The 23077-nt window shown below is 33.1% G+C and overlaps 2 protein-coding genes across 2 annotated transcripts in view; both read left to right on the top strand.

Annotated features, from left to right (window-relative positions):
- Positions 1-14719, top strand: part of LOC129219731 (sulfotransferase 1C2-like) — a 57806-nt gene extending 43087 nt beyond the window's left edge. Inside the window, exon 6 of the mRNA XM_054854019.1 lies at positions 14564-14719. The gene's annotated coding sequence lies outside the window, so the exon portion shown is untranslated. The remainder of the gene's footprint in view (positions 1-14563) is intronic.
- LOC129220670 (uncharacterized) overlaps positions 14570-23077 on the top strand; it is a 29660-nt gene continuing 21152 nt past the window's right edge. The window contains 4 exon segments of the mRNA XM_054855098.1: positions 14570-14825; positions 17289-17544; positions 19325-19676; positions 19678-19764. Coding sequence (XP_054711073.1) covers positions 14573-14825; positions 17289-17544; positions 19325-19676; positions 19678-19764 — 948 coding nt within the window. The 5' untranslated portion in view covers positions 14570-14572.

Here is a 23077-nt window from a genome sequence, read left to right as displayed (position 1 = left end):
TTTGAATTCAAAATTTCAGAATTCAAATTAATTTTCTTTTTTTACTTTTTTGTGTGTGTGTGTGTGTGACCACTCTACCTCAAAACCTACTGCATGAACTCAAACGAACTATGGTAGACGCGTGTACCAACACGGATTTAGAGCGGATTGGTTTTTTGCGACAATTTCTCCAAAAGGGTGGAGCGAAAAGCTTCTTGGTCATGCGGAACTGCTTTGTCTGAAATAGTGTTGGACGGATTCAGACAAGGGAGCCCATATACGGGGCCATATATGGGGGCTCAAGCACCCCCCCCCCCTTTAAAATTAGAACTTCCTTGCTTTAGTGCTTTTTTCTTTGCAAAAATGGAAAAAAAAAATATTTCTTCTCCAGCCTATAGTGAATAGGTTATTTATTAAAAATATCAAATTTTAATAACTCTAATTTGTACTGAAATCGGTCTGTATGGGGAAAATGTATGAGCCCCCCCCCCCCCTTCAAATTTTGCATATGGGAGCCCATGGATTCAGACAAATGGTACAGATGCTGATTTGATTTTTTCGCCAATAGCTTCAAGAGAGCGGAACAGTCAAACATTTTTCTCCATCATTTGTGACTGCTAGCTATATCACGAGAAATAATGCAAGGGATTAGACAAAATTTGGTGTGCAGTTATATCGTAAAAGGCGAGGTGCTGATTCATTTTTGGCGTTAATCTTCTCAAAGGGATAGCACGACCAAATACTCTTTCTCATTGATTATGGCTGCCATTATCTCATAAAGTAATGCAAGGATTCAAACAAAATAGAAAGCAATATTTCCCGGAATATTTTCTTTGTTGGCTAATTTTAGCTGATTTTCTTCAAAAGAATAGTAAAAATGACAGAATGAACCATTTTTAATTCACGCGAGTAACTCTCGCTGAGATATCGCCACTTTTTCAAATGATCGACGTCGCTCAAATGAATGAATCAAACGAACGGGTAAAAAAAAAAGAAAGAGAAGAACGATCCTCTGCTGAACGTGAACGGGTCATTAAAAAAAAGGCATTCCACATTTCTATTGAGCATCTCATTTCTAGTTGCATTTTCATTCTTTGTCAGCATTTCGATAACTTATCTTTGTATCTAATTTTTTTTTGACCTTGACAGCTAATCGTGCTGAAAACAACGACGATTTGAGGCATAAAAAACACAACTCGAGGGAATGGCATTATATTGCGAAACAATGCATCGATGCATATAAAAAGAAGTATGATTGCTATCAAAGTGACTAAAAAGGATGTCTAAACAATTTTAAAAATACTTTAGATTTGCAGTGAGGTAAGTGCACTCAAGTCATTTTAATGTAATTATAAATTTTTAGGTAAAGTAAGAAATTTTCCGCTCTATCTCGCTATTAGCGTTTACCCCGACTGAAAAAGAGGCAGCGTGCTTTCAGATGAAAGGGCAGTTTAATGGGGTTGTTTCCATCAGTCAAAAGTACTACTTTTAGTCACTGAAGTTAAAAGAATAAGCAAAAATAAATAAATAAAATAACATGGAGTCAAAAAAAAAACTTTTATTTTCCCAGCAGTTATTTTTTATTCAATTTTTTAAATGTTCGGTTTCGGAAATAAGGCGTGGTCTTTATGACGTCACAAGTGATGTACTTTGGCGTTTTCCTCCATTGGTGAGCTAAATGTTTTCGCTTTGCTGTCAACCGCGTTGTCAGGACATGATAATTTGCGCTGTGAGCTAATGGCATCAGTGAATGGTATTTCATCACTTGCGATGTCATGGGCAGAAGAGTAAATAATGAATTTCAATTTGTGCACCGATTAAAATAATTGTTAAAAAATATTAAACTTTGTTAAATAATTTTTTAATTGTTAAATCTTAGTTTTTTAAGCATGCTTTTTCATAAAAAAAAATACTTTTAAAATTTCGAAACAACTCAATTTAACCAAAAAGGCACGTTTTAGTTTAAAAAAAATGTAGTAAAACAAGCTTTTTAAACTTATTTTGTGCAGTATTGCATACAAAACCAAGTATTTTTCAATAGTATTTTTTTATTATATGAATCTTTTTAATATTTAGTTTAAAAAATTCTGCAAAAAACTACAAAAGTCACATTTTTGTTCAAATCAAATTCTAGAGAATAAGGGAAACGAGGAAGTTACGGAGCGTCATTACCGCTCAATACATGGGGTAGTTAAATAAGCGATGAAAACCAGTTCCAAACTTTTGTGCAAATTTGTGATTGAAAACTTTTTTTCTTAATATTCGAAGGTATACCTCGTTAAAAAAATATTTTGTGCCTAAATTTGATTAATTAATCATATTTTCTTTCTCGTGAGCGTCATTCCCCTTCTTTCTCCTAGTAGTGGGTAGAATAATTCCGCTCAAAGTTAGGATACGACATTTAAGTACGACGAAAGTCACATACAGTGGCTCCCAAAAGTCTTCGTACACCTACGACTTTCAGCGAAATAGGCCCCATTCCATTGGTTAGTATTAATATTTCGGAATAGGTATTTAATTATAAGATCTATGATCCATTTTTAACAAAACTACATGAAAAGTTTTTAAAAAATATTAAAACTTAATTTTTTAAAAATCAAAAACCAAAAAGTGCCGGAAATTTTATCTCACAAAAGTCTTCGTACACTTTATAAAATATCTATATATTATTGAATAATCTAACTTTTGATTAAGTTATAATTTAGTAGAATATCATACAGTATTCATAACACCTTTTAAACGTCTGGGAATAGATTTCATTCTTTTTCTTTCTTTTTTTTGCGTAATTTCTGAGTAAGTGTTTAACCACAATTCGAGTCTTACTGTTTCCAGCTCTATTTTCGTTTTAAAGCCATATTTTTGTAATCTAGCCTCCAAATATCTCTAAATACGTTACATTAAGTTAAAATTTGGAGATTGAGGGGGTATTTTCTAAACTTTAGGACAATTTTTGAGGTACTAAACGCAAACGTTGAAAACCGTGTGCTCTTTATCGTTATCTTGATAAAAAACAAAGTTGTTTCCAATAACCAAATTTTTGGCTAAGAGTTAAAAATGGTTTTTAAAATATTTAAAGGAACAGCATGATTCATTATGTCATCAAAAAATTACAAACTACCATGTCCTGATGCTGATATGCACCCTCACACTAAAACATCTTCACCGTCCCGATTAACGGATCCAACTAAGTTCTTAAGATTAAGTTCCTAATTTTTTCATCTACTTACAGTTATACAACAATTTAACCAAAAACGTTGAATTAATTTTTATCTGTAAGTAAGACATGATTCTAAACTGTTTTTAGTTTATTTATCATTGATTTTGGGGCAAAAAGCGTAAGTTTTCTGTTTTTCGAACGACCAAGAAAATTTCTGCGGGAAGACGCCCCATTTAATCCAGCTAATCAGAGAACTTGGCGAAAAATTTTAGGTGAAAATTAAACGTAAAATTTTTCTTTTAACTCTGTAGAAACTTTTACAGAACTCAAATGTGTGTTTTTCATGAATTTTTTAACTTTCAATCTCCGATCACGTTTTGTCAACTTTGCTGGTTGACCTTTTCTTACCTTGTTTTCGGTCCGATTCCTTTCTTTAAAACATTTTATCAAGCACTTTCCTATACAAACAAATAAATTAACTAATTTAGAGACATTTTAAACCAATTTACCACTACTGTGGGAAAAAAATTCAAATTTTGAATGGTGTTTGCGGTTTTTTTACGAATACCAGCCATTTTACAGTAATAAGCACAATATTAAGGAATAAATAAACAAAAAATTAAAGCCAAATGACTTGTAAGGGTCAACACAATGTAAAAATATTAATAAAATGGTATATGATAATTTTAATCATGAATTTATTCGAAAATATTTGAGTGTACGATGACTTTTGTGGCGTGTCATTTCTCTGTCTCTTCTTTTTCTGACCATACAGTGGCTCCCAAAAGTGTTCGTACACTTTGAAATTTTTTAGTAAAACCAAAATAACTCGAAACTGAATTCGAATATGAAGTCCAATATTTTTTCACATCATTCCTATGTCATTCTAAATACAATCCATTGGTTTTTTTTTAAATATTGACGAAACTTCTTTTTGAAATGGGTCAGAAAAAGAAGAGACAGAGAAATGACACGCCACAAAAGTCATCGTACACTCAAATATTTTCGAATAAATTCATGATTAAAATTATCATATACCATTTTATTAATATTTTTACATTGTGTTGACCCTTATAAGTCATTTGGCTTTAATTTTTTGTTTATTTATTCCTTAATATTGTGCTTATTACTGTAAAATGGCTGGTATTCGTAAAAAACCGCAAGCACCATTCAAAATTTGAATTTTTTTTCCCACAGTAGTGGTAAATTGGTTTGAAATGTCTCTAAATTAGTTAATTTATTTGTTTGTATAGTAAAGTGCTTGATAAAATGCTTTAAAGAAAGGAATCGGACCGAAAAGAAGGTAAGAAAAGGTCAACCGACAAAGTTGACGAAACGTGATCGGAGATTTAAAGTTAAAAAAATTATGAAAAATACACATTTGAGTGCTGTAAAAGTTTCTGCAGAGTTAAATGAAACATTTTACATTTAATTTTCACCTAAAATTGTTCGCCAAGTTCTCTGATTAGCTGGATTAAATGGGACCTCTTCCCGCAGAAATTTTCTTGATCGTGCGAAAAACAGAAAGCTTACGCTTTTCGTCGCAAAATCAATGATAAATAAGCTAAAAAAGTTTTAGAATCACGTCTTACTTACATATAAAAATAAATTCAACATTTTTGGTTAAATTGTTGTGTAACTGTAAGTAGAAGAAAAAATTAGGAACTTAATCTTAAGAACTTATTTGGATCAGTTAATCAGGACGGTGGAGGTGTTCTAGTGTGAGGGTGCATATCAGGATCAGGACTTGGTAGTTTGTAATTTTTTGATGAAATAATGAATCATGCTGTTCCTTTAAATATTTTAAAAACCAATTTTGAACTATTAGCCGAAAATTTGGTTATTGGAAACAACTTTGTTTTTCATCAAGATAACGATAAGAAGCACACGGTTTTCAACGTTTGCGTCTAGTGCCTCGAAAATTGTCCTAAAGTTTAGAAAATACCTCCTCAATCTCCAGATTTTAACTTAATGTAATGTATTTAGAGATATCTGGAGGCTAGATTACAAAAATAGGACTTTAAAACGAAAATAGAGCTAGAAACAGTAAGACTCGAAGTGTGGTTGAACACTAACCCAGAAATTGCACAAAAAAAAAAGAAAGAAAAAGAATGAAATCTATTCCCAGACGTTTAAAAGGTGTTATGAATACTGTATGATATTCTACAAATTAATAACTTAATCAAAAGTTAAATTATTCAATAATATATAGACATTTTATAAAGTGTACAAAGACTTTTGTGAAATAAAATTTCCGGCACTTTTTGGTTTTTGATTTTTTTAAAAATTAAGTTTTAATATTTTTTAAAAACTTTTCATGCAGTTTTGTTAAAAATTGATCATTGATCTTATAATTAAATACCCATTCCGAAATGTTAGTTCTAACCAATGGATTGGGGCCCATTTCGTTGAAAGTCGTAGGTGTACGAAGACTTTTGGGAGTCGCTGTATATATTTGTGTAGGCTGTTCACGCCCCTACATTTGCCTGTCGTACGACCAGTGCATGAGGTTTCAGACTACTTTCACACATATTGTAACCACACATTAGGTATAACGAAATTACGTTTCGTTATCTATCCCGAAGTCTCCGCAAAAACTGCAGATTTCTGACCACCTTATTAGATTGGAAGCAAATCATCTGGATCATCATAATCATCATCACAGCTGAGACTCATCAATATGAGCATGTTTCAATCACTGAGCTTCTGTGAAAGCCATCACCTTTCATCGCCATGTCGGACTTGAAAGCATAACAATTGGCAATACAGAAGTAAATAAAAGCTCGAAGTACAGCTAAACCTATACTGACTACTGACTCATAATAGCTGTAATGAATAAATTAAAATTGGAAATAAGAGACGTAATTTTAGAAACAATGAGATAATGGGAAATTAACGCACTTGCCTGCAAGTGAGATGTTATAGAACGTTATAACAAAACAACTGCACACTAATTACGTGTGTGTGTGTGTGTGAGGTCACAAAGACACCCTTTCCTTCCGACAAAGGCTTTATAAATTTACCTTGATGTTAGGTTTTGTCGTATACCAATCGCGATTTTTTAATTTCAGAATTATTTAGAGATATTTGGGGTGAGCGGAAATTCCCGCTGAGCGATATTACCCTACATTCTCCTAAATGCTTTTTAAACTCATCGTAGCAATACTTTCGTTTATACCAGTGAAAAATACAAGCCATGCTAATAAAAGTAAAAAGAAACCTTCAAATAGTGTTATTTTAGTGGATGCAAACCTTTTAGCTTGTAAACAGTGGAGAGTAGTGGGAATGCCTTTTTGCTTCCGACAGCTTATTTTCATCTCGAAAGTCTTTTAAAGTATGAGAGTGCTCCTTTTTTTTCTTTAAACTTTGCCCCATTTAATTTTTTGGATTTGTTTCTGAGAAGTAAGAAGCCATTCTTCATCTGTCCAAGGCTTTTACAAAATGAAGAGCACCCGGGGAAGAAAGACAAATTGTCAATATTTCCAGAATTTGAGAAAATTACGTTAGTTTCAAAGTTCAAACCCCCATCGTTTCTTCATTGTAAGTAATTATGTCTTGTAATTTTTCACTTTATTCCTTCTTCTGTTTTATCTGTTCAAATGTTATTTGTTTACTAGCCACCTGGTCGGCTAGATCAGCTGCCTACAGCCAGAGGCGTAGCTAGACCCGACTTTCGGGGGGGTTACTTCTTTTATTATATATATATATGTGTGTGTGTGTGTGTGTGTGTGTGTGTGTGTATGTGTGTGTGTGTGTGAACTTTTATACTTTGGAATGGGGTGCCTCAAGTTCGATACTTGTGTCAAACAAAACAAAATCAAAGATTTTTTTTTAATTTATTTTTTGTAATGTTTTGGAAAATTTAACTTTTTTTTCCTTTTTCTCCATTTAATTTAAAGTGAAACTTTCTAGCAACAGGTCTAGTCAAAACCAGTCTATCCAAATCAGGTGGAAAATCAAATATCTGATGAGCGTGTTCCGTTCATTTCAGTGTGACTGCTTAATTTAGAGGCTAACACACATCTACAAAAGCTGGCATCCCTGAAAGCTAATAGATACTTCCATTTCCGCCTGTGAACTGGATGTTTGACTTTCAATCTCATCGGTGGTCAGACTATTTTTACTAACTTGGTTCGCACTAAAAGCATGAAATAAAATAAAAAAAGACTTCTTGATTATAACCTGCAAAAAATGAAATGACTTTTCATATCGTTATATTTATATGTTGCTTTTTATATGTATTTACATTTATGCTAGTTCTAAAGCAGTTAATAAAATTTGAATTAAAAAAGAGGGAAGAAATATAGGCGGTAGAAAGTTATTTGCACAAAGCTGCATACCATCTGTTCTCCTTTCAAGTTTTTATTTTTAATTTTATTACCTGCTTTAGAATTTATATAAATATCTATTTGAGAGAGCAACAGCAATTTTCGAGTGTTATAAACAGAAGTCTTGTTTATTTTCTACTTTTTAATGCGAACCAAGCTAACAGAAATAGTACAGAACAGTCTAGATTCATTTCGTTTTTTAAACATTTTATTCCTGTAATGCTATGCAGTTTTTCTTTTAAATTAAAATAAAATTTCCTTCAGAAGGGTTCGATGGAATTAATGCTGCTTCAGCAGACTGTACTTCGTTTTCTTCAGAGGACGTTAACTTTCTCTTTTTAGAGCAACCATTTTCGTCATTTACATTTTTGGGGGGGGGGGGGTTAAAAAGCTTGTTATCGGTTTTGCTCTCTTCATTATACAACAACGTTCACTTAGAATATACTATTCTAAATAGTTCAGACTAAACGTTTTTAAAAGAATACGCAGTAAATACTGGCTGACATTTTCGACAAATCGATGTGATTGCGGTGGATTTTCTGGTTAGCAAAGGCCGTTTTGACTATCACAGCACAACGCCAACAAAAACCTTATGTCTCGAATTCCGGCTATGCTATCATTTTCGGATTCGAAGCCCAATGATCTTCAAAGCAGCAAGCAAAAAGCATTTTCTTCAACTCGAAACAGAAAGGGCTGAGGGGGCAAAAAAAGGAGAAATGCGTTCCACGAATAGGTTTTTTAGGAAAATTAACGAAAGGACAGTCGTTTCGAGCACTTTCTTGGAAGAAGAGTAAAGGGGTGAAATTCACAGGTTGAGTATTAGTTGCATTATGGATGAGTATTTCAAGTTCATGGTTAAAGGTCATTCAAGTTAAAAGCCATTTTGCTCTGTTATCTGGTTTAGTAATGTTCTGTGATCGCTCTCTTTCTTAAAATTATGATTCCTTAAAGAAAACCAAGATGATAGGAGGGAAGTTTAAGATTTTTTCAAGTAAAGAAAAAAGGAAAATCCTAGAATATTGGCCAGGTTAGATTTGCAGCAATTGCTAACTCTCAAGAGGATAAATAATTAATCAAAAAAACAAGAAAAAAGAAAAAATCAGACACCAAAAAGCAATAAATGACGTTTTTTTCAAAAAGATATGCTCAAAGTTTCTTTAAACTGGCAATAAAGCACATAATAATGTAATAATAGAACCAAGACCTAACAAAACTAATACAGAGAAATTTTGATCAAGAGGCCATGTTCTCTATAGTATCGATTTCAAATTTTCACCATCATATTCCAAATTTCTATAAAGTTTCTTAAAGCCCCCGTATCTTAAAACCTCTTTATCTCGATTTTTTTTCCTTCCTGTGAAATTCAAAACATAGCAGATTCAACTGTATGTAATATTCCCACTGCACCGCTCATAAAAATAAACATACTTAACAATTTTCAGAATCTATGACAAAAAAAGGCTACATATTCTTAGATTTAACAAATCAATCTCATTTCTAAAGAGAAGTGTAAAATTTCACTCAATTATCAAAAAAAATGTTGCAGCACAGTGAGGAATGAGGCGTCTTTACGCTTGAGGGTCACTCATTGAGCTGATTTTTCAATGGCACTGGGGGGGGGGGGGAGAGCGAAGTGAATTTTTGACCACTGTTATTCATAAAAAAAATTTTGATTTTTTTTTTCTTTTCTTTTTCTTTTCTCTTCTCTTTTTTTCTCTTCTCTTTTTTTTCTCTTCTCTTTTCTTTCTCTTCTCTTTTCTTTCTTTCTCTCTCTCTCTCCTTTTTTTTGGGACAAACATTTTGTCCCCCAAACCCCCCCCCTTAGCTACGCCCCTGCCTACAGCAGCTCCTGCTTCTCGTCTGTGGCGAATTGTACACTGCCTTCAGCAATGTATTTTGGGGGCTTCGTCCCTCCTCTGCCGCCTGCGGCGGTGCAATAATTTATGGGCAGTGCATAAGTTTTCGGCGCGGCGTGCATCTATCTTGATTTACTTTCGCTGTGGCCATTCCAAGGTCTTTCTTCCGACAGAAAAGATTAGACACTTAAAAAAACGCAACTTAGTTCTTTTATTCCGTCGAAACAGATATTCTGCCAGCTTCTGTACTGCTCAGAACGACTTAAACGGCAATACGGTCTTGAAACCGAGTGAAGGGAGAAGTAAAATATAAATAAGATGAGAGCAGTGTATGAGATTTTGATAAGAAAAATGGAGAAAGAAAAAAAAAGTACTTTAAATTAAAATCACCAGCTAATTAAAGTCGTATAATTATGCAGCTTAGCAAAACACGTAGCCTGAAAAATTGCGAATCTATCAATACTTGGATCGATTCGTCAATTCTCTGGCGTTTGGAAGAAGTTACAGTGACAGAGATAGATAGATGCATTCATAGATAGATGCATTCGCTTTATAACGGCATAAGATACCAGAAGCTAATCAGCTTCACATACATAGAGGACTGCGAGGAAAAAACGCTTTTGCCTCCGGACAAACACTGGAAAGATTTACAGCACAAAGATTGAAAGGTATGGAAATAACATTCAGGGCATCGGTAAGAATCAAACCCACGGCCTCCGGCATACAAAACGAAGCTTCTTCCACAGCCCCTCTTATCTTTTCAAATAAAATAAAATAAAAATAAAATAAAATAAAATAAAATAAAATAAAATAAAACAAAAATAAAATAAAATAAAAAAGAAAACGAAGTCTACTCTAGAAACAGTCTATGTTTCCGTATTAAATTCAACTCGAACAAAAAAAAAATGACATTCCGCCTTTCTTCCTCTTCAAATATTTTCATTGAACGAGTTTAATGTGACATGATGGACAAAACGCAGATTGCAAATTTCCCAATGAGTCATGTCCTATGTTTTGGGGGCTGGGAGTGATGTTTATTCTTGAAGGACGCTATAAAATTTTATTTTATTTCAAGCCAAAAATATACTAGATACTACTTTTCACCAAAGCAGACGTTCCTTAATTTCTTTTATAAATGAGACCCATTTTAGGGTCAATCCCTGGTGTATATTATGGTTTGAATGCATACATTTCAGAAATGGTTTTACTTGTAATAAAAGTGATTTTTTCTTTCCAAATATTTGACATTTTAAAGCATTTTATTTGTACAAAATTTCTTTAAATATTTTTTAACAACATATTCAAACAAAACATTAAAGTTTTTTGCTTCAAATGAGTGATATTTATTTTTAGTATGGTACTAAAAATAAGGCTTTATGGATTTGAGTTCTTGTATCAGCTGAGCAGAAGCCTGTAGCGACATTTATTTTTTATCGAAACATGAGTTGAGAGCCCCGTTTCGCTTACATTTAACTACAAATGATAAAAATGCTAACAGGGCATTTAGTAACAATTGAAAATTGAATCTTTTAAACTTCTCCAGGATTCCAGTGGGCGGCACAGTGGCGGATCCAGAGGCCTGTTTGGGGGGGGGGGCGATTTTATCCATGGGCGATTGGTCCACAAAAAATTTGGGGGGGGGGGTCAGAGAAGTCACGGGAGGGGGGATGTGGGCAGCGCCCTTATTTATTTATTTATTATTTTATTTTAAATTTTATAAAATTGGGCTATGGTATTTTTGTTTGTTGGTTAAATGATCGTCTCAAAAAAAAAAAAAAAAAAAAACCTAGGGACACGACCTGAAATCTCGAGACAAATATCAACAGTAGACTTCCTTCTTTCGATTCAAAGCTCCAATTTAATCTTCATCAAAAAACGTGACAAACATTTAAAGTACCCTTATTAAGTCAATTCTTCTTTCTTTAAACACGTGAATCGATCAGCACCAGCATTTTCCAGTCGATCTATAACTTTGAAGTTAGAAAAACGGAGGGGGCAGTGCCCCTTTGTTTTTGAAAAGGAGGGGCAGTTGCCCCCACGAGCCGCCTATGATTCCAGCCCATCCGTTCTCACATGCGGCTCAAAAGTATCGGACGCACAAAAGCTATTTCGTTGCGAAGATCATTCATGACCTTTTAAATTGAGTCTTACAAATAAAGGAAATTACATTCCCTTATATCGCCATTTTTTATATATTTTCTCTCATCCTATTACGGAATGAAAAAAAATACCATTCTAATGTAACGTGGGATTTTCAGAGATCGATATGACATGGATTTATGAGGCATTTCTATGAATCTCCTCGGTAATACACTTTTGAATAAAAATAATGTCTAATGATTGCAGAAAAAATGAAAGCAAGCAACTACCAAAGTTCACTATAACTACAAATAGCGGCAGTAAAAACCGTGAAACAAAAGTTTAAATAAAGATATATCGAAATAAATCTTGTAACAAAAATTGCTTTTATTATAGAACCAGAAGCAAATAAAGCGGTTAATTTTCGTTATACAAAACATAATTTTCCACTATTTTAACCAGTATTAAAATAAATTTAGGATCAAAATAAAACGTTTTAAGTGTAGTTTACTTTTGTTTGAATAAGATTTTTACTAGGAAATGCGAAATACAAGAGACAGAAAAGATCTTTTAACTAATTAAAAAAAAAAATTGATCTGTTAAAAAACCATATTCTGTTACAGCATTGTTTAAATTACACTTAATCAGTGGCGTAGCAAACTTGGATGTCAACCGGGGTGGTAATCTGGGCTATCACCCCTCACCCCTCCCCATCAACCGAAGGCGAAAAAAAAAACCTTATTCAATGTTCGATGAAAGAAACGAAGTTCATACAATATTCATAAACTAAAACGAAATTGGTGTCCCCCCCCCCCCGAGGAGGGATATCATCCGAAATAAACGTTTCCCTCGTATTGATACCAATGCATTTGAGAGATTATAAAACATATGCGAATTTCTGTTGGTATTTACATTTTTCCGGAACTCTTACATGCGTTTTGGGTGTCTCCGCCCCCCCCCCCCGCCCCACTCCATATGAGTACCCAGCCGCCTCAAATGCCCTTCTAGTGAGACCAATATGTTTGATAGAAAAAAAAAATATTTTTTTTTCATGTTGGAAATAAAATTCAGAATTGAAACATCGAAATTTCTCATATTCATTTTAGTGTCACACTCTAGGGGGGTGTCACCCGGCTTAGCCCCGCCCTGCAAAATAATTTTTAATATAAATTGAAATGTTGGGGAATTTTTTTTTAGAATTGAAGCATTTAAATTTTTCAAAAAAAGTTGAAGATCAATTTCGGGTGCCACCTGGGGCAAACCCATCCGCGCCACCGTAGCATTGCTACTGACTTCATCAACTCACATTTATATATAATATAATTAAATTTATCAAATAGATAAAGGAGAAAAAAAAACCCGTATTTTCATATCAATCAACTAAAAAACCGCAAATTAAGGGAATATGTAATACCCCCCCCCCCCCCCCTGGAGCAAAAATAAAACTTATGTATGGCACCAGTTATAAATATGCAGGAATGATTACACCTTCGAACGATATAAAACAAACGCTGAGAAGGAAATACGCTTTCAATTTTTAACATTTATCATTTAAATTTTGAGCATAAATGAAAAAAATTTAATGTATAAATTTTGAATTTGAAAAAAAATTAGATTATTCTTCAGAAAGTGTTCAAACAAAAACGATTTATTTTGGTATGCAACCTAATAGTAAAAAAAAAAAAAAAACCACGAAGTCTGTTGGGGGGGGGGGCGATCGCCCCAATCCCCCCCCCCCCCTGTGGATCCGCCACTGGGGCGGCATCATTGAGAAGGAATACTAATGGAGGGAGCCATAGCAAATATCTCAGTAAAATAAGTTTGGGACCCAATGTTTCCTAGGTCAGGTGACTTGTTTGGCTGGGAAGTTGTCGCGTTTTGGCACGCAATCGCTCTTTTGGCATTAAATATTTTTCAGACGGCGCGACGGCGCTTATTATGAAGTCGGGGCGACAAATCAGAGCAACTCTGGCTCCAACTCCTTTACCGCATAAGAATAAATAAATAAATAAATAACGGATACAAATAGAGGCCTATCATTCAAATTCCCTCTCCCCACTTCTTTCCGAATTTTAAAATATAATGTAATTGCATTTTTCATGTATTTTGATGTTTATTCCCTGAAATGACGGGCATGTACAAATAGTTTAAAGTGTTCTGTTATTGACTGAAAATTTATGGATTCATAATCAATGTTTTGAAATGATTTCATACGCAGGCATACTAGTATTTAAATTGAAGCATAAAAATAGCAAATCTTTATTCTTGCGCATCTGCTGTTCACAGGGGCTTGGCGAGAAGATACTCGCCAACAAAGCAAATGTGCACAAAAATGCTTAAGAGCCGTTAAAATAATTACTAGTTAAGTAAAAAGTGTTTTTATGGAACTAAAACGTTATTGGCACTCAAGATATACAATGTTTTATAACTTTTATAGATAAAATAAGTACAAAAATTTAAAAATTATAGGCAACTGTGGAATATGTACTCGTTGAATGCATATAAATGTTATTTTTTCTTTATTTAGAAGTAAAAAAGATTCGTACATGCTAGGGAAAAGTTACTGGACCTCCTGGTGGGGCTTTTTCCTCACAGTTTACAATGCTAGAATACTGTATTTTTACTATAAATCTAATTTTTCCCTTCTACAGTTAAAGGTTGTTATTATGCATGGCTTCAGCTAATGAAAACTTCTTCAACGGTTACGGTCAACTCGAAATTGCTCCCCAAGTCACATGGTACTGTTGCCGTATCGGGATAGTAGGGTTGCACTCTCTCCATCTATTCCTTCTCAATGGGCGGCATTAGTTTAAATTTGTGACGCAGGGAAGAATCAAATGTCATTTCAATAAAAGTGTCGTGTTGTTGTACTCACATAATTGTAGGTCGTATGTTTACAATAAATGTAGTTTTATTCCACAATTTGTTTTGATGATTTCTTTGCGGTTCATTTGGAAATTTCTATCTAAAAACTTCACCCAAACTTCAGTTTTTAAATGAATAATTTGAACGTTATGAAAAAGAAGAATTCAAGTTTAATGGAACTCTTGAGTGATCTCCATGGTATCCCAGGGGTCCTCGCAACGTAATTTAAGAAACGCTGATTTAAAGGACACGTTTCATGCTGTGCAGTTTGATTTTAAACATAACGATGTTGCTTACAGGACACTAAAATGCTGAACATGGAAAGATGTACCATAAAAAGGACGCAGATAGTTGATGGCTTAAGAATACCTTCCGCTTTCTCACCTGAGACATTTCGATCTGCACTAAAATATCAGCCCAGAGACGATGACGTGTTCATCGTGACTTTTCCGAAGTGTGGAACAACATGGGCCCAGCAGATTATCACTCTCATCTTTCGACAAGGTGTTCCAGCATCTGCAGAAGAGATGGGAGAAATTACTCCATTTTTAGAATTAAAAGGTAATTTTAAAAACTATTTTAGTACTTTTACAACGAATATGAAAAATTCGAAGGGAAAAGGAAAATTTTCCATTCGAACGTAGTGAATTTCCGAAAATTAAAATTATCTGAATAAACTTTAACAAAAATTTACATTATCCGAGAAAGCACTACTGTTTTATTCATTTTGAGCTTAGTAGGTATGACGAATTTGAAGGGAAAAGAAAACTTTCTATTCGTACTTAGTAAATTTACCGAAACATAAAACTAACGTAACATACATTAAGAAAAACTTACATTGACTGAGAAAGAAATTCATTTTTTGTTCTGATTATTGTTAAGATAAAATAATTAATACGGTTAAAGAAGCAGTAGGTTCAGAAAAAGATTTTTTTTTTTTTTTTGTCATTCAATGAATTAATGGCACAATAAATATTTTAGAACAATATTTAATCATAAATTAAGTTTTTAAACAAAAATCCGTGTGTGTGTCAGTTAAATTTGAAATTGTGAAAGTGATTACTAATTTTAAGTGTTTACAAATGAATTTGCTTGATCCTCTTTAAAAACTTTCAATGAAATGTTCTTTTACACAGTAATTCGATCCTGTGTTATTTAATCCGAGTCCTAGTCATCCGACTATCCACTTATCCGAACGCTACCGAGATGAAATACATGACATGTATTGTACAGTTCATTGTACTGTAAGGAAAATTAAGTGAGCATGACATGAAAATTAAGTGAGCTCTGCGAGGACATTTAATAAATTAAATTTTCAAAAGTTTTATTGCAATGCATTTCCGTCTTTTCTGTAACACTTAAGATCCATTTTAACCACGTTCTAGATTTTTTTTATGAATAGGACATGTAAAAAGTATAATATGTTCTGTAATGCGAACCGTTTGATATTCCTCTCCCCCCCCCCCTCTCCTTTCCCAATTAGTTGGGATTATGGGGGTTCTACTACACTCTAATGGGGTTACTATTTTCTGTTTAAATGGGATTAACGTGCGAAGTTAGTTTCTAAAATGTTGTTATTTTTTTCTTAATTCGTATGACTTAGTTTAATGAAATTTCCGATGTTATTTTTGAAAGAGAAATGTATGTTACTTCCCTTTCCCGAGAGACTCGCATCTGGTTTGTCGCTGAAGTGATAGGAAGAGGGGGCACTTGGGGGTGATGTATGTTATTTCTCACAAGTCGAAATTAGTTCTAAGCGAATCCCTTTTTTACGAGGTTCCAGCTCATTATTATTACCACTGTTGTTTGTGTGAATATTAGAGGTGTATTTTTGGAACAAAACCGTGCCCCAATTGTAACTTAATCATTTATTTTTGATTAAATTCTTCCTTTCAGAGCAGATTATGTGATATCCCGATCGATTTTCTAAGAGTGCTGTCTAATTAAAAACCTGACTTTTACAAATTGTCTCAAAACGCTGTTACGTACTCGGGGATGCAATCCAGTATGTTTAGTATCGTGTTACCCCACATTAACCGGCATGCCGGAAAAAAACGAGGTTGACCAGCATGCCGGGAAATTCGAATTTTTCGGCATGCCGGATAATTCGAGGATTATTTTGCTACAAAACCAAAGTAAATTTCCCCATTCAGTTCCAATCAGAAAGCAAATCACCGAAAAGAAAAAAATTAATAAATCCCGAAAGTAATCTTCATTCAAAAAAAAAAGTGTATTGCATATAATATGTGCTTGGTTTTTATGGTATGCCATTATTAATGCATTTAATTACATATATGCCAATAAAGTAATCAATTCAGAAGCAATAATCGTTACTACGATTTGTTCATAGCTTTTTTAAATAAATTATTTTAGGTTCCTTTTAGATAGGTAAGTTTAATTTTTATTTATTGAATAGCAATGATAAATTCTTAAGCACTGGTTTAGGGGCAGTAACTTACTGCTTAAATGCTTGCTTACTTAGTTTTAATTTAATTTTTGTTAAATTATTCGTTTTTAAACAATATTTTTCACTTGTTAAAATAACAAATGACATCGTTAGTAAATATTTTTCAAAATTAAACTGTTAATACTAATAAGATATATATAGAACTTATATTCATTTTTAAGCTGAACTTACATTTTTTATAATTTTAATTTTTTTTCCTAACCTTGATTTTTTCGGCATGCCGAAAAGGACCATTCAAGTGTTATTGAAAATCTGGTGACCCCCAAATTTTGCGGCATGCCGGATAATGCGGAGTAATACGGTATATATAAGCAAAAAAAATTGAATAAGACAGAAAAGATACGAAGAAATAATACCAGCTGAAAAATGCGTATTAAAATGAATTCATTCATATTTTCTACACACACAGTCACATACCTTTCCCCCTTTCATGAAAAATGCATGGAATGATTTCACAAGAAAAGACGCTTACTAGTTGCTTGCAATTTATTTATTTTTAATGCAATGTTTTTTTTTTTTTTTTTGTTTTTTTTTTTTTGTTTTGTTTTTTTTTCCAGGTGCAAAAGCTGCGGAAGACATGCCGAGACCAGGAGCCATTAAAACTCACTTGCTCTACCATTTATGCCCATGGTCATCGAAAGCAAAATATATTTTCATCGCCAGGAACCCGAAGGATTGTTGCGTTTCTTTCTATCATCATATGAGAAGTCACCGCTTCGAAGGCTCATTCGACGATTTTTTTGAAATATTTCTGTCCGGAGAGACCTTGTTTGGAGATTATTTTGATCATCTTCTTAGTTGGTATCAGCACAGGTACGAGTTGGTGATTACAAATTACAATTTTGATTCAGTAAGAGGGGGAACATGCTCTAACATTAAAAAATAATGCCTTTATATATATATATATATATATATATATATATATATATATATATATATATATATTGTTACAAATTCTGTAAATAGTAATTATTTTTGTGATTAATTTGTCGTGGTCTAGCTAAATTAGGGCGTTTACTAAATTATCTTTCATCTAAAATTATTGTAGCAACGTAACCTGTAAATAGTTTCTTGTACTGAATATACAGCCCCTGTACATTCGGCTGCAGTATACGGGCCCCTCATTTCTGAATGATAAAATTTGTGAATGTGAAGAAATAAGGTAGAGGTAGAACCGTCTACGATTTTCGGGAATCTTGTGGAATATTTGAGAGTTCTCTTTCGATGTGTATAAAAAGCCGTTACGCATGATAAAAAGTTAGTTTCGATTGAGAATTTGTACTGAGAGCGTATTAGCTCTGTTTATTGCGAGGCATTTTCGCTGTGTTGTTTTTCGTATTTGGAATTAAATACATGTGTAACCATTGAGTTTACGGTGTTGTGTGATATTTGCTTAATTGCGGATGATTAATTTAGCAGTTGTTGACGATCTTTCCTGTACATAGTGTAAATAAATTTCCTGTCTTTTTCTCAAGAACTGTGTCGTCCTTTCAAGAAAGTTGGAAGTCGCACCGGATCCGTTACAATATATATATATATATATATATATATATATATATTTTACGTGAAAGATCGAAATTGGAGAATATCAAAATTCACCCGTGATTCACCAGTCAAAATTTACAGCTTCACTCGCCGATATCTTTGCTATGCGTATGTTGCTATTCACCGGCGAATGTTGACATTTACAAGGCTTTGGTCTTCAACAGTAACATATATATACTGTGTATTTTCAACGAACTGTTTTTATTATTCATTTTACCATTATATTTGATTTTGTTTCGCAATTTTATCCTATCACCCCCTTTAGAGGTTGTCTGACGCCTTACACGCCCGCCCCCCCCCCCCCCATATCACACCTTTCTTGAAAAAAAAACTAAGTTGGCGCTAGTGAACATCGATAGTATTGAAAACCATAAATCCCTAATTTTAATTCAAAGTAAAGTGTACATAATAAAGCAATTTTCCACAAACCCTCTTATACTAAAAAAATAAATAAAAAAATAAAAGTCCGAAGCAAACTGATAGGTATTTCAAGAGAAATAATTAAGATCATTGACGGGCTTTTTCAAGGCAGAAGTACAACTTTCGGTGAAAATTTTCTTTTCAAAATCTGTCGGTATTAAAAACAATGGCACTTAAAATTTTTAAAAAAAAAATGAACGTTTGAAAATTCATAGACAGAAAGATGAATAGTGAAAATCTCCCTTAAGCTTCAACTGGGGAGTGAAGAGAAAGTTCCTGAACTTTAATTCGGTTCTTTCTTAAATTGTGATTCCTGAGCTCTGAACAATCGGTTTCATGTGCGTTTTCAATTTCGATATTTTTATCTTTTAAAAACACATCTCCCAACCTATCGCGCCTCAAAAATTCAGCACATTCTTGAAGAGCCAAACCGCTAGTATGGGGGTGATCACCCCCCCCCCCCTCCCAGATTGGGAACCACTGATCTAGACAGTACATAAGTTACATAACCTTTAGCATTTCGTATTAGACATTAAAAAGTTTTAAATGTTGAAAGCAGTGTATTATTAAAAATAAGCTCAGAACACATATTTTTAGTCACAGCATCTTATTTCTGTTTCTTTCTCAGGAATGATCCGAATGTTTTCTTCACAACCTATGAATACATGAAAGTCGATGTAAAAAGAGCCATTCTCGAGATGGCATCGTTCCTTGACGATAAACTATACGCAGAGCCTTTGCGATCTGGTGCTGAAAAACTTGAAAAAGTGGTTAAATATAGTAGTTTTGAATACATGAGCAGCATCTACAACCAAACTGAGACTCAATCCACAGACATCCCGCAACAATCCAAAACGAAAGTCAGTGATGGGGAACAAAAATGTAACAGCGAAAGTAATACTAATGGAGCAGACGACACAGAAAGGATGAGGCCAAGAAATTTCATTCGCAAGGGAGTAACAGGTGATTGGAAAAACTATTTTTTCTGACGAACAGAGTCGACGATTAGACGAAAAAGCTGCTATGCGACTGAACGACACTGAACTTCTATTGCAGTGGAAGGAACATGTTTAAAACTTGAGAAACTCTCTTTGTGGTACCAGTTGAATATTTGCAAACAAATAAAATTCTAACCACATTTTATTTTTATTTTTTTACTTCTACTTTTTATTTATTCATTTATTTATTTTTTATAGCTACTAGATTATTCAAATGAAAATTCACTTTTAAAAGATAATAACATTGATACAATCTATTCCCTACAGAATGTTCAAAAATACAACTCTCGCTTCCACCTAAAAAGTTGTGAGATCTCATGTAAAACCAAATCAGTAATTATTATTATTATTATTTAATATTTTTTCTTACTTTTTATTTTTTAATTTTTTTGTTACTAAATGTTTGGTAAACAATTTAGTAAATACTTACGAGATATGACACTTTTCCTGCATTTTTTTTATTTGTGTTCATATGTGCCCCAGTCTTGTTCATATGTGCCCCAAAAGAGCACATGTGAACAACAACTGAAAACATTTCTTTCAAATACCATAAAATAAAGGAATAATTTTCTTTAAATAATCTCAAAAAATACAGTGTCACAAAAAAGATTAGTAATGCATGGGTACATTTGTGCTCTGGGAAATCCATAATATTTTTAGAAAAATAAAGAAATGAAGTATATATACAGGAGCGGACTGGACAGGTCGGCTAGTTGGGGATCCCCGACTGGGCCAACTGCTTAGGGGGCAAACTTAAAATAGTTGACTCTTTTTTGGTGAAGCAAATTTTCTTTAAAAAATAAATTGATTTCTTGCCTTTCAAATTCAAGTCGAAATTGTGCATCAAGTAAAAAATTGGAAAAGTTCTACAGAACTGAGATTGATGCTATGCATCAGTGGTGCCCAACCTTTTTTATTTTTACCTCGGGCCAAACCTCATATTAAGAGGGGTATATATATATATATATATATATATATATATATATATATATATATATATATATATATATATATATATATATATATATATATATATATATATATATATTAGGGTGGTCCTTATTTATATGGAAAAATATTTTTTTCGGAATTCAACAAGTGACGCCCCCTAGTTTTGTGACACTATAATAAAAAATAATCTGTGCAAAATTTGAGCTCGATCGGTTAATAATAACACGTGCCCCTAGGGCGTTGAACTTTAACCCTTTTAATAATTTTCTCACAAATCGAGTTTTACTCTAGACCCCTTACATCGTTTCTCCTAGGTTTGCAAAATATTTTTACAGCCAGGTAGCACTAAAACTAATCTTTTTAATTACTTCATATCATCTAAAGATTTTACATGGAATAAGAATGAAATAGTGCTTTAGAAACTTTACCTTAATCATACGCTTTTCTCAATGTATTTCAATCATGTGCATTTTCTTCCGAATCTTGGACTGTCTGTAAACTAAATTGCTTTTGTGACTCAAATTTGGTAAATTGATTGTGAAATTCTTCGATTAATTGTGCTCATCTTTCAGTTGTATCATTCACAACTTTCAGTATTTTAACGAAACCTCTTCCCTTTAAATAGCTTCCTTCATTTTGCCTCGAATCAGGATCAAATAGGAAAGCATCTTTTGGTGTTTGTAACTTATCAAACAGTTTTATTGACTTGTAATTGATTCTATAAAGAGGAAGATCTTTACTAAGGAAGTATTCCAAATCATGTACTGTTATCTGAAAATTTTTATACAGTCATCAGACACGTCTTCCTTATCGGCAAGCATTTTTTGGAGTAGTCTTTTCCTATCTTCAAAGTTAATTCCTTCACCCAATACGGACAAAGCTACTAATTCATCCTCTAAGTACCATAAGTGTTTTATGAATTTTCCAATCACTGCTTCTGCTGCATGTTTGTCATCATTTTGTACGCTGCTAGTTTTTTAGACACATTATATTATTTAAAGGAGCCTAAATTGGGTTGCTGCGATAAATCATATCTTCATATAGAGTCTAACTGTAAAACAGGATTTATGGGCTTTATCTTCATGTAAGGTCAATTTTAATTGTTTCCAGTTTATTGCCTTTTTTCAGTTACATCTGGATGTAGCTTTTTGTATCCCAGTGAATAACTAAAAAATCTAAATTTAAATTCATGAAATTTGATTTTACCTCTCGAAGATTTTCTCTTGCTCTCTTAAGGGATGTCCAATTGATCACAAGGTCATTTGGATTTAAATTTACTGCATCTACATAGGCTGTCAATAAATGAACAGCATCTTTGTCCCTAATACGGCATTTTTCTAACAGTGATGAAAGGCGACCCGATATCAATAGTTATTAAGCCTTTTTTTTTTTCGTTGTAGTAGAACAGATATAGAAAAAAGTTTCAACAAGTTAGGATAGATACCCATTTCGGTTTCTAAATCTTGTGAATTGCAAGAAGAATTTGATGATAACAAATATATATATATGTACTGAAATAAAAGAAAATTAATTTAAAGTATAAATTTTTACATTATTTCGATCTGGACATTTTTTAAATTTATATTTTAGATATGGAAAATACAGTATATTTTTATGTTACAGTAATCGAGTATTTTTCTTAAAATTTATGCTTTAAGAATTAAGAATTGCATAAACATTTAAATATATTTATAACTAAAGAACAGCGAATTAAAATTCAATTGCCAGTATTATATTTATAGCGCTGAAATCTAGCGACCCTATTTGCCATACCTATAACATACACAGGAATTTTTTTAAAGCAACACCCCCAAAGCCTGAAGAAGGCAATTTGTTATTGTCAAAGATCATTAATGACCTAGGCCATTCGTTAATGGCCTTTAGAATCCCTTGTGTCTATATTGGTTGAAAGAAATGTTACCCTGCCGCTTGGTTTGAACCGAGCGGAAAATTGCGGTATGGCTGACCCAAGGCCATTGGCGTACATGAAGCCTCAGTAACATGTAACATTTTACACAATGAAAGTGAGAGAATGGTCAGTCTGGAAGTAGCAACATCTATTCACGTTCAAAATTACTTTAAATATGAAACTAAAGAAAACTTTCACATAAAAATGAGAAAATCCGCAATTTTTTCTTCGAAACTCAAAAAAGGGGGCCCTAGGGACACGGGTTAATATTCATGGATTGACTTAAAATTTTGCAAGGATCATTTATTTGTATAATGGAACAAATTGAGGGGGCGTCGCGTAAAATATGTACAACTTCAAAAAGAAGGACCACCCTAATATATATATATATATATATATATATATATATATATAGCAAGTGTTGTAATGCGCAAGTGTTGTAATGCGGAGTATATATATATATATATATATATATTGCTTTTACATTACAAACGTTTACTTTAATTTTTATTGAATTGAAACA

Source organism: Uloborus diversus, chromosome 4 (assembly GCF_026930045.1).
Source record: "Uloborus diversus isolate 005 chromosome 4, Udiv.v.3.1, whole genome shotgun sequence".
In the NCBI taxonomy this organism is placed as follows: Eukaryota; Metazoa; Arthropoda; class Arachnida; order Araneae; family Uloboridae; genus Uloborus; species Uloborus diversus.
Note: the sequence above shows the minus strand (reverse complement) of the source record. Positions and strands in the feature narration are given on the sequence as shown.